The sequence below is a fragment of the Paramacrobiotus metropolitanus genome, unplaced genomic scaffold, assembly GCF_019649055.1.
Source record: "Paramacrobiotus metropolitanus isolate TYO unplaced genomic scaffold, Prichtersi_v1.0 Parri_scaffold0000003, whole genome shotgun sequence".
In the NCBI taxonomy this organism is placed as follows: Eukaryota; Metazoa; Tardigrada; class Eutardigrada; order Parachela; family Macrobiotidae; genus Paramacrobiotus; species Paramacrobiotus metropolitanus.
Window position 1 is genome coordinate 1,484,434 of NW_026570223.1, and position 21,137 is coordinate 1,505,570.

General features: G+C 38.6%; 5 protein-coding genes across 7 annotated transcripts; 4 read left to right on the forward strand and 1 right to left on the reverse strand.

The window, feature by feature from the left end:
• Positions 1-561: 561 nt before the first annotated feature.
• LOC129592860 (uncharacterized) lies at positions 562-1,661 on the forward strand. Its single transcript, XM_055489003.1, has 3 exons — positions 562-892; positions 970-1,105; positions 1,168-1,661. The coding sequence occupies exons 1-3, from the start codon at positions 643-645 to the stop codon at positions 1,415-1,417; spliced, it is 636 nt and encodes a 211-aa protein (XP_055344978.1). The 5' UTR covers positions 562-642; the 3' UTR covers positions 1,418-1,661.
• Positions 1,662-6,562: 4,901 nt separating this feature from the next.
• Positions 6,563-9,359, forward strand: LOC129592815 (uncharacterized). 3 transcript variants are annotated; one of them, XM_055488958.1, is made up of 10 exons: positions 6,563-6,896; positions 7,292-7,378; positions 7,500-7,547; positions 7,687-7,765; positions 7,927-8,000; positions 8,158-8,217; positions 8,281-8,344; positions 8,478-8,542; positions 8,840-8,895; positions 9,203-9,288. In XM_055488958.1, the coding sequence occupies exons 1-10, from the start codon at positions 6,761-6,763 to the stop codon at positions 9,254-9,256; spliced, it is 723 nt and encodes a 240-aa protein (XP_055344933.1). In that variant the 5' UTR covers positions 6,563-6,760; the 3' UTR covers positions 9,257-9,288. The 3 variants fall into 3 exon arrangements, with proteins under 3 accessions (XP_055344933.1, XP_055344925.1, XP_055344918.1); XM_055488950.1 differs by lacking the exon at positions 9,203-9,288 and adding an exon at positions 8,970-9,090; XM_055488943.1 differs by having other exon boundaries at positions 8,840-9,359.
• Positions 9,360-10,178: 819 nt separating this feature from the next.
• Positions 10,179-13,658, forward strand: LOC129592845 (uncharacterized). Its single transcript, XM_055488978.1, has 10 exons — positions 10,179-10,306; positions 11,266-11,352; positions 11,435-11,482; positions 11,562-11,640; positions 11,861-11,934; positions 12,044-12,103; positions 12,220-12,283; positions 12,590-12,654; positions 12,889-12,944; positions 13,075-13,658. The coding sequence occupies exons 1-10, from the start codon at positions 10,192-10,194 to the stop codon at positions 13,168-13,170; spliced, it is 744 nt and encodes a 247-aa protein (XP_055344953.1). The 5' UTR covers positions 10,179-10,191; the 3' UTR covers positions 13,171-13,658.
• A 162-nt stretch (positions 13,659-13,820) lies between these two features.
• On the forward strand, positions 13,821-18,632 carry LOC129592837 (uncharacterized). The gene is made up of 10 exons (XM_055488967.1): positions 13,821-14,257; positions 15,465-15,551; positions 15,641-15,688; positions 15,863-15,941; positions 16,013-16,086; positions 16,357-16,416; positions 16,614-16,677; positions 16,880-16,944; positions 17,254-17,309; positions 18,074-18,632. Exons 1-10 carry the CDS (start codon positions 14,152-14,154, stop codon positions 18,182-18,184), a joined length of 750 nt encoding a protein of 249 aa, XP_055344942.1. The 5' UTR covers positions 13,821-14,151; the 3' UTR covers positions 18,185-18,632.
• On the reverse strand, positions 18,483-20,712 carry LOC129592851 (uncharacterized protein C1orf50 homolog). Its single transcript, XM_055488990.1, is given in 4 exon segments — positions 18,483-18,815; positions 18,818-18,902; positions 19,621-19,961; positions 20,024-20,712. Coding segments are annotated over 4 exon segments (666 nt in total). The 5' UTR covers positions 20,115-20,712; the 3' UTR covers positions 18,483-18,666.
• Positions 20,713-21,137: the final 425 nt, after the last annotated feature.

A 21,137-nucleotide genomic window follows, 5' to 3' on the forward strand; every position in this document is an offset into this window, starting at 1 on the left:
TCCATTATCATTTATAAAGTTGACTTTTGCTCATAGTTCCAACTACAGTATGAGAGGCATCCCTATTATACTCTATGTACATTGTCTCGTCCCAACATTTGGGTTATTGTTGATCAAATTAAATCTTAACTATAAATTGTAGTCAGCATTTTTACCACACTTCAGAGTATAAGTCTTATTTGAAAATTCAGTTATACTCTGCAAACTACCAAGAATTTATCGTAATGCATAAAAAAAACTGGATCATGACCAACCATGTTGTTCGCACATGCGGCAATACCGGTTACAAATCACTCATGCCCTAATTAAAAATTTTATGCACAGCCATTTAATTGCCAGATATAAATTATTAAGTTGAAACACCGGCCAGTATTTGAACTGGCATCGACCAGACATGCCGTTTGGATCGGCACCCAATACGGAGAATGCATTTGGACAGTCATCCCGACTAATTACCTAATCACTTGTCAAAGACGAATACGCCATCGGCAATTCTCAAGTCAAACAGGATGATTTGTTCTAAGGTTGCTGGCCGTATAAATACCGCCGATCCGGAGCTTAATTCCTCATTCAGTTTTCGTCTGAACCTGCAATTAGGCTTTTAGGCTAAACTCCGGCAGTTAACTTTTAGGGACCGGCACTATGCTGAAGTACGTTGTTATCCTCGCTTTGGTGGGCGTCGCCCTGGCCCAGAAGAGCGTCAAGGCCAAGGCCAGCAGTGGAGCAACCTTCTCGCATCAGTATGTCTTCGACTGGACCAAGGTGCTGACCAATCCCGAGATCTTTGCCCTCCTGGCTCAACGTGATGTCGTATGGCCGCAACGATACGAATACGATATCCCTGCCCCTAGCTTCACTTGCTCCGATAAGCAGTACCCTGGTTACTATGCCGGTGAGTGTGTATATCCTTCATATACAAATGTAACGGTACAAAAGTCCATGGTATGCCAATAATTTAAATTACCGCAGATCCTGCCACCAAGTGCCAGACCTTCCATCGTTGCGACGTCAACGGCAACATGACCAGCTACATCTGTGTCAACCGAACCCTCTTCAACCCGATCACCCTTATCTGTGACTACTGGTTCAACGTTGACTGCGATGCGTAAGTTCATTAAGCGACACTGCTGTTGTCGAACTCTTTTAACCGGGCCACTGGTTTTGCAGTTTCATCAAGGATGAGAACTTCGGTAACCGTCGCCTGTACACCAGCGAAGTCCTCTTCGATACCCCAGGCAACACCAACCAAGGTAGCGCATCTGGCCCCAACGGTAACTGGGTGTGGGTGGACAATGCTGGTGGTGCTGCTGCTCCTAAGGCTGCTGCTGCCACGGAAGCCCCCGCTGCCTCCGAAGAGACCACGTCTGCCGCAGCTGAGGGCGCTGCTGCTGAGGAGACCACCGCCGCTGCCGCATAAGCTGTCCAAATCCAGTTGGGCATACCTACCAAAGATTAGTTCCATCAGCTGACAGTACGAGCTATTTCTTCTGACTACGAGAAAATGTAAAAAAAGCTGGTTTGTGCTACCTACTAGTGAACGACTGCCTTTCGTGAGTTTTCAGTATTTAAGCGCACCTAAGGAAACTATTCTGCTTTTATTTTATGAAGAGCGTCAGTTTCTGAAATGGAAGAACGAAAGACAAATAAAAACAATGATACTACATTTTGTTCATCTGACTGCAAACTATTTTGTATTAAACAAAAATTCCAAACGCAAAGAGGTATGCAAAGGTCTTAAGAAAACATTTGCCGTTGAATGCGAACACTAAGTTTATACGTTGATCTGCAAACTACAGGCACAGCAAAAGTAGGCAAAGCGTAAAAGTGAAAGTAAACCAACTCAACGACCCGGCAAAAAAATTCCCGCAAGGTGACCCGCAGACAGGTCTTCTGATTGATAGTTTGGCAAAATACTGCCAAATTCCCATGGTTGATATATATGTCGGCCTTCCAGGCATCGGCTGAGAAGAACGTGTAGTGTAGAACGGAAGTGAATCACCGCTACTGTGCCAATCACGGATTCACGGTTAATAACGACTCGGCAGAAACTGGTTTCCTACGAGGAACTTTGGTCTAATTGTAAGTTTGTATGGAAGGTGCAGTCAGTTAATAAAACAGCGGAATGCTGCTTGCGTAAGTTGTTTAACGATTTACTAAGAACGGACATTAAGGACAGATAAACGGTAAAGACTTCCATTCAATTGGGCATATTTGTAACAATTATATCATGATCAGGTTTCGTTGTGGTAATTCAATAGTCGTCAAATTAGTAATGCAGTCATGGGAGGTTAATCCAGGTTAATCTGATTTTGTAGAACCTGTTCAGCAAGCACCCATTCATTTCATGAGCGTAAAAAAATGCAATAATATTATTGCCGATGATTGTGTAATTAGTAGTGGAAACTATATGCTATTTCGCTAGTTATGTTTTTTCCCCAACATTTGCAATTAATATCTTACGCAACATGTTTAATTTACTAACGCGGAAAAGATTCGTTAACAGTTATTTTGTCCAAACTTCCGCGTGGATCTTTGGTGCATGCGTTTATGGTTTCGGGGAAAAAAGTAAATTTATGTAACTTTTTCCTTTTCTCTGAAAACCATTATAGAGCCCAATCGAATTTTTCTCCCAGAAAATCAATGCTACTTATTTATAAAAAAACAAAAACTATCCCCTTAAAAAACGAAAACACAGCGAGATTTATATAAAGGAACGCTTCCTAAATTTATATAAACGTGTTTACGCGAAGTCGGTAAAGAGTACTGTGGTTCCTTACATTTTCACAATCACTTTATAATTGTTCTGCATACATTCAGATCTGGAACCTGAACTTTGATGGTAATTTTTAAATAACGGAAGTGGTGTTTTTTTCAGCTTTTCGTACTCTGGTTGTGTGCCAAGCTCTGGTTGTTCGGAAAATTAAGACGTAGTTTGTCAGGGCATTTCAGTGTTTATCCTGGCAGCTTACCGGAAACCGGATTGCTGCGTCACATTATTTAGCAGTTTTTAGAGCAGATTATCAATGATACTACTAATATAGCGAATATTGCAGGTTACAAGTATTGTAAGTCAGTAATCCAATAACCCGATCTTCCTGTCACCTGCGGCAAGGTCACTCCCCGCTGTGATATGACATGACAGCCGTTCACTGTCATTCTCCATAAGAATGCTATCCGCTGCACAACCATAAAACGATATTAAATTGTTTGTTCAAACAGTCTTTTAAATTGAAAAAGAAGTCGTGCAAGTAACTGCACGTACAAAAAGGCAAAAAATACAGCATATAAAATGTTACAGGAAAAGCTCTAACATATGTAATAAACTCTAAATGCTTTTCTTTTAATAAAATTCGGAAAACGCCTCTTTTCGGATAGCGCCTCTTTATGTACTCTGAAGTGTCTACGTATTAGTTTTGAATTCAAAACCTTTAGAAAAGCAAAACCAATAAAAATTAAAGATACATATGCGTCGCTTTAATTGCAGTAGATACTTTAATACGCATCATTTGCACAACCTGCGATATTAACATAGTCAATGCTGCATGTTACAGTATTATTGCTTTACCTGTTGAAAAGTGTAAAAATTGTAGTGTAGTGTTGTAAACAAGATTCAATTGAATTTTAGAGTGGGAACTCGCAGGGATGCCATATGTGCGTAACTTTTACAGGTACTTGTATATTATCTTATCTGTAGCTACGCAGCCGCGAAGCGCGGGCCGCTGCCGAGCAAGTCTTTCTTCATTGCATTCGGAAGTACAGATACTGAGATATACAGACTGTACAACACTAGCACGATCTTTTTTTATATTTTGGGTCACTGGGACGTAAAACGATACATATATATAAATTTGGTGCAATGTGCAAAAAAATTTGAAGGAAATGGATAAACGCTTTTTTGAAGACCTGAGGGAATCCTTCCAATTTTTTCCTGATTATCCTAATTCAGATCTATATTCAGATCTATATTGCCACGAATGGGATACACCAGAGCCGGCAAACCAGAAAAGACTGATCAAAACCAATATTAATTATATTCCGAAAGCCCGTAGTCGAAAACCCGGCCAGATAGTATTCATTTCTTTCAAAACCTCTCCCGATTCGAACGCCAAAGCGGAAGAGTTTTGAGTCTTTTGACTACCTTCACCAAATGCAAATGCAATTTACAACTCTGTAAATTACTGTAATAATAATTATCATCGTGGTATTTTTAACCAGGCAATGTTGCCACGCAAACCAATTAAAATATAGCTAAAAATGAAAGTCATTTCTACTATTCAAATTATCAGAATGCATTTAATTAGCAGACCGTTATTACGACAAGAACGACTACATTTGTAACGTTGTCATCGAGGACAATTTCTGCACGAGTGCCGGTCGATCAAGTGACCAAGCTACCGGTACGGTCCAGTGTACGGGACCCGTTTGGTGAGCGGGTGACGGAGCTAACGGTACCGTCCAGTGCACAGAGCCGTTAGGCGAACGAGTGACCAAGCTACCCGTACCGTCCAATGTGCGGGACGCGTTAGGTGAGCAGGTGACTCAGCTCTCGGTACTATCCAGTTTACGGGACCGTTAGGCCAGCGAGTGCTGTCCAGTGCACAGAGCCCGTTAGGCGAATGAGTGACCAAGCTAGCGGTACTGTCCAATGTACGGGACCGTTAGGTCAGTGAGTGGCCAAACTACCGACACGGTCCATTCACTGTATGGGGCCCGTTAGATAAACGGGTGACCGAGCTCTCGGTACTGTCCAGTCACAGAGCCCGGTAGCCAAACGACCTAGCAGGTGACTGATCTACCGCAGATCCCGTAGGAGAAGGAGTGACCGAACTGCCGGTACTGTCCAGTTTACGGAGACCGTTAGGTGAACGGGGGACCAAGCAGCAACTGCTGTCCAATGCACAGATCCCGTAAAATGAACGAGTGACCGAGTATCCACTACCCACATTCATCAAGTTGGGGTCCACAGAATCATGAATTCAGTTGTGAGAATTTATGGTGAGTTGAGAGAATCATGAACTAATTAAAGAAGTCATGTATAATTAAAATCCGTGTTTTTATATAAAATCCGTTTTTTTTTGCGTCAATACGATTGTGTTTCGACGAAATATGTTATTCTAATAAATATTTATTGAAAACTAAATACAGTGACCGTTGACCACAAGAAACGCGGAGGCGAAGCCGAGGCTGTTTCTTATATCTATATATTGCTACGCTTTAGTTAATTGGAAATAACGTGATCCCGCCGGAGAAACTCTTTGTTTAATTGGAAATACAGATTGATTGTTCTTTGAGCGGTTCTTATCTAAACGGATACAATAAATTACTATGATACGTGCATACCCGAATTGTTCAGAAAGGGTTGCAAACAGGTGCAGTTGCCCATGCCCATATGTCTGTCTCACTCTAAAATTGTTGTTTTGCAAAGCAAAAGTAAGCCGCAGGATCAATGCTGTGCTATTCCCAACTATCGATAGCGGGAAGATTCTCGTAACTTTGTCGACATATTTTTTTCCACAAATCGTTTTATAAAAGTGTACCTGAGCTGTTTGCAGTTAGGCATGCAAGCCATGGATCGGATTATCATATACAAGAGTGATGATGCATACGAGTACAAACAAAAATTAGTAATTTCAGAATAACAAGTGGTCAGATGAAGGCATGTATTTGTGTTGTATTAGACCGGTTGTGTCTTTACGTCATGCATGCTCAGTTATATTCCATAGCACCATGTTGTGACAGGCGCTTCCTTATTTACGTTTTTAATTACAGGAAAAAGATGGTGAATAAGGCACTTTAATGGCGAGAATGCGGAATGGCACTTTATAAATACCTGTTCGTTGCAGCGATCCTAGAACACGATGATATCGGCTGACAAGTGAGCGCTAAGTTTACGTTTCTGTACACATATTGCTATTTTCCTCGTTCAACTTGTTTGTACGAGTACAAGCAGGCTGCAGAAGTTGCAAGTTTTTTCAAAGCAACATTAGCTGTAACTAATATCATGCCTGTGTTCAGTAAAATTCAATTCTTGCTAAGTGCGGTAAAATTCGCAAACTCTAAGTATACTTCTGCACTCTGAATTAATATTTTTAGTTCACACATATTCAAGCAATGCCATTTACACTTAAACCAAAGTCTCCATTAGCTAAAACAAGTAAAAATAACTCTTCCAGCTCTGTAGAACGTAAACAAGTGTGTGGTATTTAGAAAGGCCTCTCAACAAAGAATAATAAACGTACGTACTACTAGCTGCTCACATTAGGAACCAACAATAGGTATCATATTCGGAGCCGGACTATTGCATCTGATGAACAGATGTTTGACACAGCGGTAAAATTTTTTATAATGTTTTCCTATCCTGCTGTTAACTCCTTCGTTAGCTATGGTGTTTTGCTGATTATTTATTATCCGCGGCTTATGCTAGTACTTTTTAATTTATCACTTTTATTGCTGCAATATAATTCGCAAATTTCATATTGCGCTTATAAATCACGTACGACACTTAAAAGACGACACCGTGTATGCTATAGTTTGCAATTACATTTTAAGGAACATTTGAAATTTGGAGATTAAGATAACTGAGATAACTTAGTCGGTGCAAGAATATCATGAGCATTGGTAACCTTTGTTTAGTTTGCCTCTCAGATTACCTTTTACTCGTCACGCGCGGATTATAATTCTCCTTTTGTATACGTCAAAAAAGTTTAAATATAATCGTAGTAATATGACATAACAGGCCATCTTCCTGACTTTTGAAAATATGTACTTGCCGTTAAAGTTTATCTTTAAAGGAATATTACTGAAATGCCACAGCATTGTGCTTTTTGCCTTATGCGGATCGGAATTGCGATCACTACTTTTTTCATACGCGTATTATGATTCTGTTACCTGCTACGGTACGTTTTGCGAGTATGTTGGACTAATTTTAAGCAGTTATTTTTTTCAAATTAGTGATAGACTGTTTTGAAATTATGTTGAGTTAAACTGTTTGGAAGAGTTGTATGATACCCAAATTCCATATGGTGATAGTACTATCAAGGTATAGTAGCAGTAATGCTATATGATAAAAATATACCTTGGTACTATAATAAAAATGTCTGAAAGACAGCTCGAGTTGTTAATCGTAAATACGATACGAAGTATAGATATACGCAATATGCCGCGATGTCCTATGTGCCATTTTCACTGTAAGAGCAATTCCCGCACATCATTAAAACCTTTTTAATTGAATAGCAATCTTCGACAATGTGGTGGTCGACGAATAATATCGCTGTTTTTTATTACGCAACAGGTACCGGTGACTGCATCATCACATTGACTTCCGGTGGTCACTCTGATAATCAGCATAAATGGAATACAGAGTGCCACGATGGAGAAGGTGAATATGCCAAGTGTCAACTCGAGTTCTAGTTAACTGATAATATCTTTTTAATAAACGAATGTACATAGTGGATCAGATTCATTAAATGTCATGCATTAATTTTAAGCTGATGTTCTAGCTTTAGTGGGAATTTTGGACGCTGGCTCGGATTATCAAGGTTTTGGACGTACGTTTGAACGCTCAATGACTAAATCATAACTATTTGAACGGTGTTCCGTGGGTCTAAAGCCTCGAAATAAAATCCATCGTCCTATGCTGTTCAGAAAATGATGTTTTTTAACAATAATTATTTTGTTAACCAGCAGAAGTTTGGTGTCGGTTTATGTTTCCAAAGAAGGCACCTGCTTTTGGCGTATATCCATACTATCCTTGGTGTAATGTTCGGTATGTATGTTCATAAGAATTTGTGTTAGAAGTACGGCAAATCTGTAAAATGAAAACATATTAAGCCATCCGCGATAGAAGTATAACTGAACTTCGATTACTGTAGTTTAGCGTAATTTTGCATTGCAGTCAGCAAAAATTGTAGTAACTGCATTTTTCAGGGATATTACAGTTCACGAACATTATTGCTACGACCGGAAGTACCCGTCAGACACTTATGATACTTTCGTAACCGGTACGTGAAATATTTATGTTTACAGTCCCAAGGAGAAGCTTGCAGCATACTGTCGCATCGTTGCCCTGCGCTGCTCCTGTAAGCGGGAAGAGATAGTGTACTGTACATATATAATACGCAAAACAATTCACATGTCAGACTACTTTCTACATTCCAGCTCTGACGTCGTCCCAGTTTTATCCTGGTGGAGTGAGTGTATCCAACTCCTTCAAATGCTGTTAGTTTTTTCGGTATAAACGCCATTTACCGATAACGAAGCCCTTCCTTACTTGGATTTCAGGTCGTCTCCCGGATGGATACCATCTTGATTACCGTCGATGTGAATACAAATATACACACGACAAGTAAGCCATTAATGATACAAACTTTTCGGCTCAGTAGTAATACACAGATCTGGCTTGTTTAGTAATTCATGCTAATTACAAAGCGCTACCAAATTAAGTTCCAAACATAGTTTCTTGTTTTAAACAACTTCAGATTTGGAGAACATTATGATGGGTCATTTTGGATCGTGCAGTGTGACAGATATTACCTTCTAACGGGTAACGTACCATCATCAATGTACCATCATGATACAGTACTTTAGCAATTCAAAATTATCATAATAATATATTATATGCTACCTCCTTAAAAGCTTTTATAGCAGCGTAAACATATACAAAATTCTGGTTTTTTATCATGTAACTTCAGTTACTTATGTAGCTTGAGTTAATTGTTCAGATAAATCAATATTATAAGCGAGTATCATATGCGACCTGATAATTCATGGCAGCCCTCTCTGAAAGCTTTTCCATATAAATACGGAAAAAGTGAGTAAATTTGTATTTTACTTGTACAAGGTCTTGGGCAAGCGATAAATCCATGGACCAATGCGCAGCATTACGTATGGATTCAAGTATGTGTGCTTGTAGAAACGAGAAAACAGCCGTATGTTGGTTTCCGTTGCGGTTTTAGCTGGTATTATTACAGTGTTGCCCACTCGTGTTTAACTCATCCTTCGTTTCGCCGTACCCGAAGGATAACAGAGCCGAAGTTAACCATAAACAAACAAATCGGAGTAAAGAAATAATTTGACCAAGTATCCTTTAATTCGGCTTTCCTAAACGGTGAAACGAAAAAGTTGCACGGTTTGGCGATGCTGTGTTTTCTTACGTTATACTAAACTGTGGATTGCGTTGTGGATTGCATGACCTTTCTTGCAGCTCCCCGTATGCATATTTGAAAATTACGGTATGTATAGCATACTGATATTCTAACAAACAATCGCAAGTAATGACAGAAGGACACGTTAGCCGCCGCTCTATGGTAGTGACCTTTCTTGCCTATGTCGTTATTCTGACCGGTGAAAGTTACTTTACTTTCACTGTGCAGCGTACGTACCGGAAACAGCATCAATCAGACCAAATTCTGTAAAAACGCAAGTCAGCGGTCAAAAGATGAGTGGGAATTAACTTTACAAACAATTGCATTCTGTATCGGGCTTGAAAAGTAACGTCGTACCGTGCATTTTCAAAACATTCTTTTGTCTTCGTTGTGCAATCCAAATTCTCCAACTCCGTTTTGTCATTTTCAAGTTTGCACTATCAAGCAAAACCGTTGCATTTCCGCATTTACAACGAAGACATGCTGCAATTAATATGTCGATCAGGTAATTGATGCACTTGGGCTTTACGGTGACCGTTCGGCAGACGCCGCTTCCTCGTTATCACACGGAGCTGGGTGATGTTCAAGCAGCGGTGGTGCTAGGTAGAAGTGGTTAATTACGGTATCTTCACAATAGCCGAAGATGCTTACAGTCGATCGGCCTGTTGCTACGAAGCCGCCCATGTTTCATCTCGGTAACCACACTGGTCCACACACATAGTATCCGTCGGTGTTGTGTCTATTATTAATAAATCATCGGTCACCATATTTTATTGTCCACTGTTGAAGCCATAAACACAAGCTTTTATTGTCGATACTCAGTAGTAAAACAATTTTCCTTCTCTCGTAAATTCTTTTTCGTTTTGAAAGCCTCGATCAGAAGCTGGTAACTGCTTCGCATACGCCAATTAGCATAGAATAATTGGTGACGAGTTTTGGATGTGCATTTATTTGCTGTTATTAGTTTCAAAATGTGAGGCAGGCCATTGTCCAATAAATCACTGAGTCATCGGTTGTTGCGGGATAGATCTCGATATCGCGCTCATTCATGGAGCTCCGGCTTGTCTTCGATGCAATATTCGTGAAATTCTTTTATACTGTGTTAGCTGGACTAATAATTTTGCGCAGAAGCGGTGCTTATTACGATTCGATAACATGTTACGGTAAGTTCAGCAAGTTTAATACTGTTTTGCTATGTCCAACGCTGTTTGTACAAAGGTCATGAGCCGATAAAGATGAAAAAAATGTTTTGCAGTTGCGGATCATACTCGTTCGAACATGTTTCAGATGCATAAACTTATGGTATCTAATTCAGATATAGCAATTCTGTCACTTACTTTGCTGCTGTAATTTTTGTAATCACTTCGTGGAATAAATACTTTGCCAGCATTTTGTAAAATCCGCGTTAGATTGTATAATATAATAGCAATGTATACTTGTATAATATAATAATAGCAATTACGAGTGTTTTTTTTGTAGGGTTTATTTATATTTATACTTCGTACTTTATAGTGTTTTCGCTCGTTTATGGCCGCAAATTATATTTGTTATTTTTGACTGCAAACCCCGTTTTGGCGTTCTCTGAAAATTTTCGGATGTGAACTTTGCGGAAGCGCATAAGCATCCCGCTCTAAGCAAACACCCGAGGGGATCTTCGTAAAGTCATAACGGAAGTTACTCTGCTGCTGCATTCCTTAGTAAACGCCGACGCTTTCTATAGCTATCTGCAGCATCTATCTTTGATTTAAAGCATTTCTGAATGGAATGCAATGGAAAACAACTTATATTCTAGCTGTAATTTTTAAAAAAACTCATCATTGTATATACATAATACATATAAAAATTTCAAAAATAATTCCCGGCTAAACCAAAAAAAAATAATCTCCTAAATTAAATATTAAATCTCCTGCTCACTACGTCGAACGGTTAATTCGGTTAATTTAATACCAGTGTAATTGACCAATTGACTTTTAATTAAGAACATCTTCAATGCATCAAATTTCTATACGCCGCGCGAGGGGTTTCAAAACAAAAACGCTTTAATACCTAAAATGTTTTGCGATAATCGGCGAGTTTGCAGTGCAGTTTGTATTTTTATGGTGCTTTTCATCGACACTTCCAGGCACCGGAGACTGCATTATCAGTCTGACATCAGGTGGTCACGCTGATGACCAGCACAAATGGAATACAGAATGCCACGATGGGGAAGGTATGCATTGTCGCATTGTCCGAAAATGTTACATGGAAAACGCTTGCATCTAGAATTTCATTCAAAAACATTCGTGCTGTAGCCATCGTCGCCATACAAGATTATGGTTCAGACTATCAAGGCTTTGGACGTAAGTGATATTTCACTGTTAGCTATTTTGGTACTGAATTTCAAAATAGGGATGTCAGAACATTCTGTAAATGTTGCAGAGGTGTGGTGCAAATTTATGTTCCCCCGTAAGCCGCCTACTTTTGGAATGTATCCCTATTATCCCTGGTGCAATATCAGGTAACGCGCGTAAAAAAATGTATTGTAACTAGCGCGGGATAACTGAATGAAATTGTATGGCAGTAATTCACAGGGAGGCTATCATGTGTACGTAGCAAAGTTATTGTGCTAACCTTGCTAGCGACACTCGTTCGTTGGCTTTGTAGCCATTTTTAAAGTACAAAGTACGTTTTCAGTTAATTTTCTTTTGCACTAAAATGCTATTTTGTCTGTTTGACAGAGATATGTCGCTGAAAGAATACTACTGCTACGACAAAATGTACCCATCGGACACTTACGATACTTTTATGACCGGTAAAACCTAGGGTACTTTTACGTACGGTAGTTCGCTTGAATGGTACTTTTGTATCGGCACTCGCATGCAAAAATAATATTTAAAAAACTCTTTTGGTAATATTTTTAGCACTATCGTCAATGCAGTATTTCCCAGGAGGCATCAGTGTTTCAAATTCTTACAAATGCTGTAAGTAATTTCTGGAAAAGTGTATGAGTGTTTAGAGTTCAGTGTTTAGAGATTTGATGTTCAGTGTTCTCGCCCTTAACAAATCTGTTATGCAAGTATCATCCACCACATTTTAGGTCGGCTTCCAGAAGGATACCATCTGGATTACCGCCGCTGCGAATACAAATATACTCATGATAGGTAATTTGACAAAGGTCATCAGCGGAAACCAGTACAGTTGTTTTTAAGTGAAACTCCGGATCCTGTACATGTCCGCACTTTTACTAATCGTAAATGATGATGCGCTGTATTCAGTGACGAGCAAATAATCATAATTCATAAGCAAATGACTAACCATAAATACATGTTCATAACACTACATAGAAGTTTCTGTAATCTATTAAATTAATTCGACACCGATTTTAAGAACGCTGTACACGTAAATGATGGTGATTCGTTCATGGTTTCGTTAATAAAAATCCGTATGTTTTTGTTTAATTACTGTAGGTGGGGAGAACACTACGATGGCATATTTTGGTTTGTCATATGCGAAAAGAATTATTTAGTTACCGGTAAGAATTAGCATGAATTTTGTTCTAGCAAGAGTCTTATAATCAGTACAACGACAAAGGAAGACCAACATGTACGAACATTTCTTGGCAATATAGCCAACTGCCACAATTTTAAAAAAATGCTATCAGTTATTATGTAGCTAATAAAGATAAAAGAAAAGGAATTTTTGCCGATAAAGCGCAAACCATTTACTCTTCTACTACAGTAATGTGACCTTGTGCAAACTCTTAAAGGTCTTGGACAGTCCACTAATCCATGGACAAATGCACTGCATTACGTTTGGATTCAGGTAACAAACTTCTGATACGAATTTGGATTTTTAGCCAGATCTTTTGGAAAAAATATGTTGTAATTTGTAAAAGATAAAACTGCTCACCTTCGTTTTTCGCGTAGTGTTTTAGAATTACTTTTATTTGCAGTGTTGTCCATTGGTGTTTAATCCATTTTTCCAGCCACCATACCCTCCAAGTCCGAAAGCCGGCAATACGACTCGTTCCAAACGCGATGAGTTATAGATAGAATCTTTTTAGTTTGAAAAATGCTGCAGTAGTGCTGGGAAATACAAAGTACGTACCAAAAAATTTTTTATGGACAACGCGTGTATTTTATTGTTTACATCCTTCTTCAAATCTTTGTTGACAACTTTTAATAACAGTATATTTTATTTAACGGTCCATTGTTAAGTTTTCTTGTTTAAAGTTTTTTATCGAAATTTTTACGCAATGCTGGTAATGATAGCACTCTTTTTTTCTTAATTTGTCTAGCTGCCAAAATGCGGCTTAAGCTGTGATTAACGCATGTATCCTACTAAACAACAAATAATTTTCTGTGTTTTGCGAAATTTTTTTGGGAAATAGAAAATGTTAGTTGCAGCATGATTCAGCGTTTTGAGTATGTGCAGTTTTAAGAATGTCTTGACAATAATACGCTGATCTGCATCTCACACGTTAATTAAGTACCCTTTCAAGAAAAGAGACATCTTCGTACCGGTTCTGCTTTTATGTTCGCCTCTGTTATTGCAACCGTTAGCTGACCGCCCCGCTAATCACAGCAACATATTATCGGCGGTATATACACAGCATCCTGTCGTGAATCAAGTTTTGTCAATCAACGATTTTTAACACTTGCGCTTTTACTTTTTACGCGGTAATTACACTTTTCTCTTGGTAATGATGTGCGCGTGTTGAATACAACAACCAGACAGTTCGCGTTCTGAGCAAGAAAAAAATTTACCACGTTGCGCAGATTGTAACATACCACACCATTTTCTGTCTGGCGCGCATTTTTGTCAATTTTCGTCGTTGTCGTTTTGAGTTTATTTCACGGAATCAGAGCGTTTGTTCAAATCTTTATGTACTCCGCTTTTACGCTGATCATGAGAACACAGATTTTCTTTGATCATTTTGCTTTTTTATGATTTATATTTGCGATGCTGCCTGTATCAGAGTAGTTATTGAGCTCGCAATAATTTTGCCGTCGTTATACATGCAGTTTAAATGGACGTATCCATAATCTTTACACAATTATCGACAGTACTTGCCGCTATACTGGGCATCCTTCGCTTTTACGTTGGAGCTTATTATGATTCCATTACGTGCTACGGTAAGTTATAATCTTTACAAATTTATTCAGAGCATACTAGTACGATCACACTTCTTGTTGATTCTATGTGACATTGTGGTGACGCTAAAGTGTACTAAAAGCGTCAAAAGTGTTTTGATTAGCATTTAATTACATATGTTTGGCCTGTCCGAGAAATACGATACATTTGTATGCCTGTCCCTAGTCAAAAAATGTTTTCTAAATTATATCAAGATACCTCAAAACCTCCACAGTCTATCACAAAACGTATCCACGGTAACAATTTGGCAGCCAATTAGATATGGAATTATGAAATAATTAATAATCCATATCTAAATGTTTCATATTTGTAACTACTTGGGATATGTAATATCCAGATTTAATGCAAAAGTTACCATTAAATCATATTATAATTTTGACAAGGGTGTATTTCACTTTGGTATCTTTATATTTTGTGACGCTTTTGCAAGCATGAACGGTGATTGTCATAATTAATTATTATTTCTGTATGCAAAATCTGAAATATATTTATTGTCACAATTTCAGTATTTGGTAGAATAATGCGGAATAAAACGCTATAAATAGCAAATTATCCCTCATCACGACATTTCTAAATTTCGGATTATTTATGACTCCGGCGATCAATGAACTTGAACTTGGATTACACGCCTGCGAGCAGTTTCTAATGGAGGCGGTGTCTATCATGACAGTTTAAGTGCGGTACGATTGCAGTGGGCAGTTGCGACAACAATAACAGCTCGGTGGCGCTTAGGCGAAAATTAATTATCCTAAACCATAACCAACACAATGGCAACATTATACAACGTAAAAATTCAATATTCCATAAAAGATGATATTATTCGCGCGCGAATAATATCCTGTGGAGTACCTATCAATGTTCGAGTACTAGTAATATCATATTGCAACGGCGGGCCTATTGTAAAGTTTCTGAATCACAAAATTAATAATATCATACATAATATTAACTAATATCACTTTCGACGGCAATTGCCCAGTGAACTTAAAATACTTATACCATTGCCCAGTACGCTATACTCGGACTACTGCTGTGATTAAAAAATAGAAAAGGTCGAGCATAATCAAGAATTTCTTCAAGAGTCTGCATTTGTACTTATATCATTATTAGAAATAATATATGAGCAAACAAAATTTAGGACAGTATTTTTCTGCATGGTATAATTACTTTTGCACTGTTCGGCACACATAGGCACCGGCGACTGTATTATTGGTCTTACACAAGGCGGTCACTCCGATGACCAGCACAAATGGAATACAGAATGCCATGACGGGGAAGGTATGTAATTATAGCAAACATGCCGCTATAAACGCTGCTATTCTAAACTCACTATTTTTTAATAATAATACGAAGTTCATTTTTCACAGCGCTGATCGCCATATTAGACGGTTCCTCAGATTACCAGGGTTTCGGACGTAAGTTAAAAACAATGTCAAAATTCAGAGAGCGACCGGACATGTTTGAGATGCAAGTTAATAAAAGTTTGGTCTTGTTCTAGACTACGGTATCTTTCGCACCCTTTTTATAATATATATGTAGATATGTGTTATACTGTTTAATGCATGCATTAAATCAGTTTTTGGTTGCAGAGATATGGTGTCGGTTTATGTTCCCCAAGAAACCACCGACTTTTGGAATATATCCGTATTATCCTTGGTGTCATATTCGGTATTTATTTATATTTTGTCTCGAAGCATATCCAGTTAGGCCTAGCTCATTTTTTGGTTTCTCGTTATTAGAGATATCTCACTGAAAGAATACTACTGCTACGATAGGATGTGGCCAGCGGACACGTACGACACGTTTGTAACCGGTAATTATTTACTATGAAATTAAAAAATATGCAAAGTATGATCGTAAATCTGTATCAGATTGTGGCAAACCAATATGAAAAAAATAATGAAGTGTGAAGATATTCTTAAGAACCTTGAACACATACAATACGTGGGCTATACTACGTTATTTTTATGGCATTGCTATACGTTCGATCGTGCGCGATGTGCCACAAACGCATTAACAGAATTATTTGTGCTGATTTAAGAATTGCCACTTTCCAGTAATATTGTTCGTAAATTTTTTCCAGCGGTAACATCCTCGCAGTTTTATCCAGGAGGCATCAGTGTATCAAACCAATACAAATGCTGTAAGTTGTTGATAACAATAATGTTTTGGTTATGGATGCAAGGTTCTGATGTTAACATACCGCGGAACTGCCATGGTTGTCCATATATGACGCCATATGCATATATACGAGTAGCATCATCCGGCAATCAAAAGGAACTCTGAGTAAATTTATGTGATTTTATATGGAAATATTTATTCACTTGACAATTGCTGTAGGTAGAACTCCTGAAGGCTACCATCTGGATTATCGGCGATGTGAATATAAATATACGCATGACAAGTAAGAATTCTCCGACTCTCCAATACTATGTCATCACAAACTTCGAATGATTTTATTCAGCTAATTCCCGTTTTTCAGGACATTAAAATCATTTTTCTAATAATCTTAATGGTAACTTTGCTTAAGCTGTAAAGTGCTTACACTGCAATCGTTGCCCGAAAAGGTCATCACTTTCCCATAATTTAATGTTTGCATCTTTCAGATATGGTGAGCACTACGATTCGGCTTACTGGTTAGTCCAGTGCGACCGGCATTACTTATTAACCGGTAATTATTGAATCCATTAAGCCGTATAATTAATACAACCCAGTTAACTATAAATTCAAAAGTTTATTGATTTCGATCACCGAAAAACCTTCTGATTTGGCACCAGTAAGTACGAAATAACGTTACGCCTGCAGATTTACAATAAATCAAATTACTGAAATTTAACATTGAAAACAAAAACATGCAAATTAAAATGTTTTTGGATGATCGCAATCAATAAAAACAATCTGTTGGGTGCGCATTTTTGTTGTTGAACTGGGTTACCGGAAAGTCTTGTAGTCATATGTAAAAGTTTTTGTCGCTTACCAGGTCTCGGACAAGCCACAAATCCATGGACAAATGCCGTGCATTATGTTTGGATACAGGTACAGAATCCGAAAAAAGTATTTAATTCGTTTGAAAAATCGTTAAGGCATATATTGACATGATTGCGTACTATATTACATTATAAGTTACAAACCAAGTAAGTTTAGCCAGAATTTTACGCAGAATTACAGTTCAGTAGTAGGGTAGTACTTATCGTTGTTGTCAACCATGCCAAGCTATTCCATCGTATAGTATATGGAAACGTTTCTCACACCTCGCCGAACAATTAGTACAAACATAGTCATCCCTAAAGAATAAATCTTGCTGGCGCTGTGACGCGCCTAGTGTTTTCATTGCGGTTTACGATTATATATGGGCAACTTTATTGAAAGAATGTAAAAGAGTTGCCACCATTTTTACGAGTATTGTGATCGTGCGGTTTCATCGCTAGAACTAACTGATAAGTACAGTTATACATAAGTAATTTCATGTCCGGCCGACACTCTTATTCAACGAAACAACTTCAATAACAGGACTATAGGCAAAATATTTGCATAGTACTCACTTTGTGGAAGCCAAGCGATGCCATCTTTGTAACGCTCACTACTTCACAAAATTCTTCGCTTACATAAAAATAATAAATAACGTATCATCATAATATGCTGCTTGCATTAAATGTGCACGTGTATTAAACGTGTATTAAACGGGAGGAATGTAGTGCTGTAAATAAAGCCGATTATCAATGTACATAAACGCAACAACAAACTACGTACGTAAAATAATCCAAATAAATCTACCCAGCTACACCTGCTTTTATTTACAGTGCTGTCCTCTTGTGTACAACCCGTATTTCCGCACACCGTACATGGATATCCCGGTTCCCAACAATCAGACTAGTACTAATCAAACGCGCACAAAACGGGAGGAACTGTAATACCGTGATTACTGTGAAATGTGGAGAAAAACTGCGATGTGGATTATGTTAATTGTTGAAAACGCAATCCTGAGAAGATCCCGCATTCGGAAGCTTACTGCTTTCTAAAAAACTTGGATAAGTTTTGGTTTAGAATAGAGGGAAGAAAACAGACACGTCGGCAAACTGTACTGTATCTTTTTCCGAACGCCTTTCATGAAACTGTGATATTCTTGCTACTTTGGCAACGTTGTTCATAAAACGATCGGGATGCTATAATAAAATGCTTTCAGCTGAATTAGTACTGCGGTAACTGAAATCAATAACGACTTTAAGTAGCTGATTAATTCGGCGCAATGCCTCTGAATCACTGCTCATCTTGCAAGTAAAACTTGATCCTTTCCTTTTTTCAGCATTTCTTGTCAAAAACCGTTTAAGCTACCATCGAAAATAAAATGCAAAAAGCGAATATCACAGAACAAACACCGGCACAGAGCTCACCATCAAATATGCTCGGTAACACCATGCTGGTCGCCCACGGCGCTCGTGGCATATGGTACTTCCGTGATGCTGAAAGCAAAGGGGTCGGCAGCTGGCTGGTAAACGGCATGTGTTAGGAAGCGATTGATCATAGCAAGGTCTTGTTCTTTTCCTCTAAATTTGTTTCCGGTGTCCACGACATATCATGTTGTAATTTGTAGGCACCCAGGTAACGATACGGGCACGATGGACCCCATTCCTATTTTACAGATAAAAATACTTTATACGAAGAAAGCACCAGCTCTGCATCAAATCAATGTTACGTGTCATCGTTAAAAAATCTGCGCCTTCCTAAATAAAAGCACTGCAAGCAAGAACAAACAAGAACCTAATATCTATAGAAGTATTGAAAGAAATCCGAACAGCGCACGCATTAAGCAATAAAAATAAACCTGATAATTATCTAAAAACATACTGCCATAAAAAGCTCACAGTCAGCAGTTTTCAACTGAAAATGTTACAACAAGCCTTATTTTTTACGTTTAAATCCGGATGAAGGTAAATTCAAATACTCAAATACATATTTACTTTTAAATGACAGTCAACTACTACGCGGTCTACGCCATATCATAAAAATTTCAGAAAACAATGAAAATGTTTATTTCGAAATTCAGACTAGCTTTATCAAAAGCAGGACGGTATTAAACGGGCGTGTAAATCAGCCTGCACCAGTGAAGAACCTGAGAATTTATCTGGTTCAATTCTGCACGTGAGTTCCATGCATCAATTACCAATTAACGCCATAATATAAAATTCCAAACATAAGCAAAAAATTAACGAGATTAACAGAAATAATTTATTAACGAAATTTGTAATTAAAGTGTAACAATATTAGTAAATCAATATTATTAGTTATTAGTAGCGATTATTAACGTTAAACCAGCGTTATAAATCACAGTGTCGGCAATAAAACTTACCTTGGGTGACAGCATGGAGAATAATCTCTGCTCCGGCCGTCCATCCTCCCCCGTCTTCTGGTAGAGATAGTACAGTTTCCCGGGGACCTTCTTGAAATTGCACGCTACATGGTGCAGATTGTGATCGCGGGCGGCCTCCTCCAGCACGTTGCGGGCTTGCTGCTGCAGGAATTTAATCTGCTCCACAATAATCGACAGTTTACTGGTGGCGTTGGCTTTGGTGAAGTCGTCGGCCGTCTGGATCTGGCGGGCCAGCGCCACGAGATCCTTGGCGTCGGATAAACCGCTGCTCTGCTGCGGATTAATCACCACCTGGCCTCGACCGACCAAATTCACCTGCACTGCACAACGAGCATTATGGTGAGAATGGTCGGTGAAAAAAAGCCAACAGAACGTGGCGTACCCGCATTACGAGAAGGCTGGGAGGAGGTGGGTGAGAAGAGCTGTAAATCGTTGGAGGAAGATATTCCTGCTGCGTTCGCCTGTGAATCCATAGTTCTACTTCGATAACGATACAGCACGACAAAGTGCGTGCTGGACTCTTATAATTGCAACCGGTCCAGATACGTAAGTTAAACTTCACACATTCATCGATGAATTATTAGCATTTAGAAATGACGAAGCTTTCGAAATCGAATAAAAATTCGAAATCTGCTCGGTTGCGAAATAGCATGCAAGGCAGCAAGCGCGCCACTGCGCCAGCAGCGGTTTACAGCTTGCGAGACCGGAAACGGAAGCGTATAGAAATGCAAACTGCCGTCCGGATGTTGGCTGGCATAGTAGTCGTATGCTTCATACTTCATAGTAGTCGTATGCTTCACTGGCATAGTAGTCATATGTTATCTGGCGAATTTCAAACTTCGTTCTAATGATCAAATACTTACTGTAAGTACCTAATTATTATTATTTTTCGATAACTGGCCAACAGATATTAATTTTTCAAACGACGCCACACGTATCTAAAGCTTTATCAATTTATTCAAACGTAATATAGTTTCCGTTCTTGAAGAGCCGCAGTGTGGGAAAAATGCTATTGCGCTGCTCTGACTGCAAAATAATAATAATTAGAAGTAAAAATATCGATCAAACATATTCTGGATATAATGGATAATAAGAGCGACTTCTGTCCATTAGAAGCCCCTCTTCTGTCCATTAGAAGGTGCCAACCCATACCCATGGGCCGTGGCTATTATTGCTTTTATAAATTATTTTTTAAAAATATCGTTTTATCTCTGAGGGTCGCGCGTTCATAATTTTTATCCAGTATTCGATAATTGCGGCTTTTCCTATCAAATAGTTTAACAGCCCTAACACTGCCTCCACTTCCAGATGTTTCCACTCGACACTTTTGCAACTTAAGTAACCCTGGGGTTTTGTTTTTAAATTACTGTATGGTACATGCCAAAATTAGTGTCCTGGCGACAATTTATTGTTTCTCGACCTTCTTGACCACTTCTTTCAAAACGATATCCTTTAGCCAGTCTATCGCCAATGGGGTTTTTATGGGACAAATAAGT

Bases quoted from the DNA above. Each gene is read 5' to 3' on its own strand.
- LOC129592815 (XM_055488943.1), top strand. From the start codon at position 6,761: ATGTACTTGCCGTTAAAGTTTATCTTTAAAGGAATATTACTGAAATGC. The intron at 7,766-7,926 runs GTATGTATGTTC...TGCATTTTTCAG, and splicing joins TATCCTTGGTGTAATGTTCG to GGATATTACAGTTCACGAAC. The intron at 8,218-8,280 runs GTTAGTTTTTTC...CTTGGATTTCAG, and splicing joins ATCCAACTCCTTCAAATGCT to GTCGTCTCCCGGATGGATAC.
- LOC129592837 (XM_055488967.1), top strand. From the start codon at position 14,152: ATGGACGTATCCATAATCTTTACACAATTATCGACAGTACTTGCCGCT. The intron at 15,689-15,862 runs GTAAGTTAAAAA...TTTTGGTTGCAG, and splicing joins AGATTACCAGGGTTTCGGAC to AGATATGGTGTCGGTTTATG. The intron at 15,942-16,012 runs GTATTTATTTAT...TCTCGTTATTAG, and splicing joins TATCCTTGGTGTCATATTCG to AGATATCTCACTGAAAGAAT.
- LOC129592860 (XM_055489003.1), top strand. From the start codon at position 643: ATGCTGAAGTACGTTGTTATCCTCGCTTTGGTGGGCGTCGCCCTGGCC. The intron at 893-969 runs GTGAGTGTGTAT...AAATTACCGCAG, and splicing joins GTACCCTGGTTACTATGCCG to ATCCTGCCACCAAGTGCCAG. The intron at 1,106-1,167 runs GTAAGTTCATTA...CTGGTTTTGCAG, and splicing joins TTCAACGTTGACTGCGATGC to TTTCATCAAGGATGAGAACT.
- LOC129592845 (XM_055488978.1), top strand. From the start codon at position 10,192: ATGGAGCTCCGGCTTGTCTTCGATGCAATATTCGTGAAATTCTTTTAT. The intron at 11,641-11,860 runs GTAACGCGCGTA...TCTGTTTGACAG, and splicing joins TATCCCTGGTGCAATATCAG to AGATATGTCGCTGAAAGAAT. The intron at 12,284-12,589 runs GTAATTTGACAA...TAATTACTGTAG, and splicing joins TACAAATATACTCATGATAG to GTGGGGAGAACACTACGATG.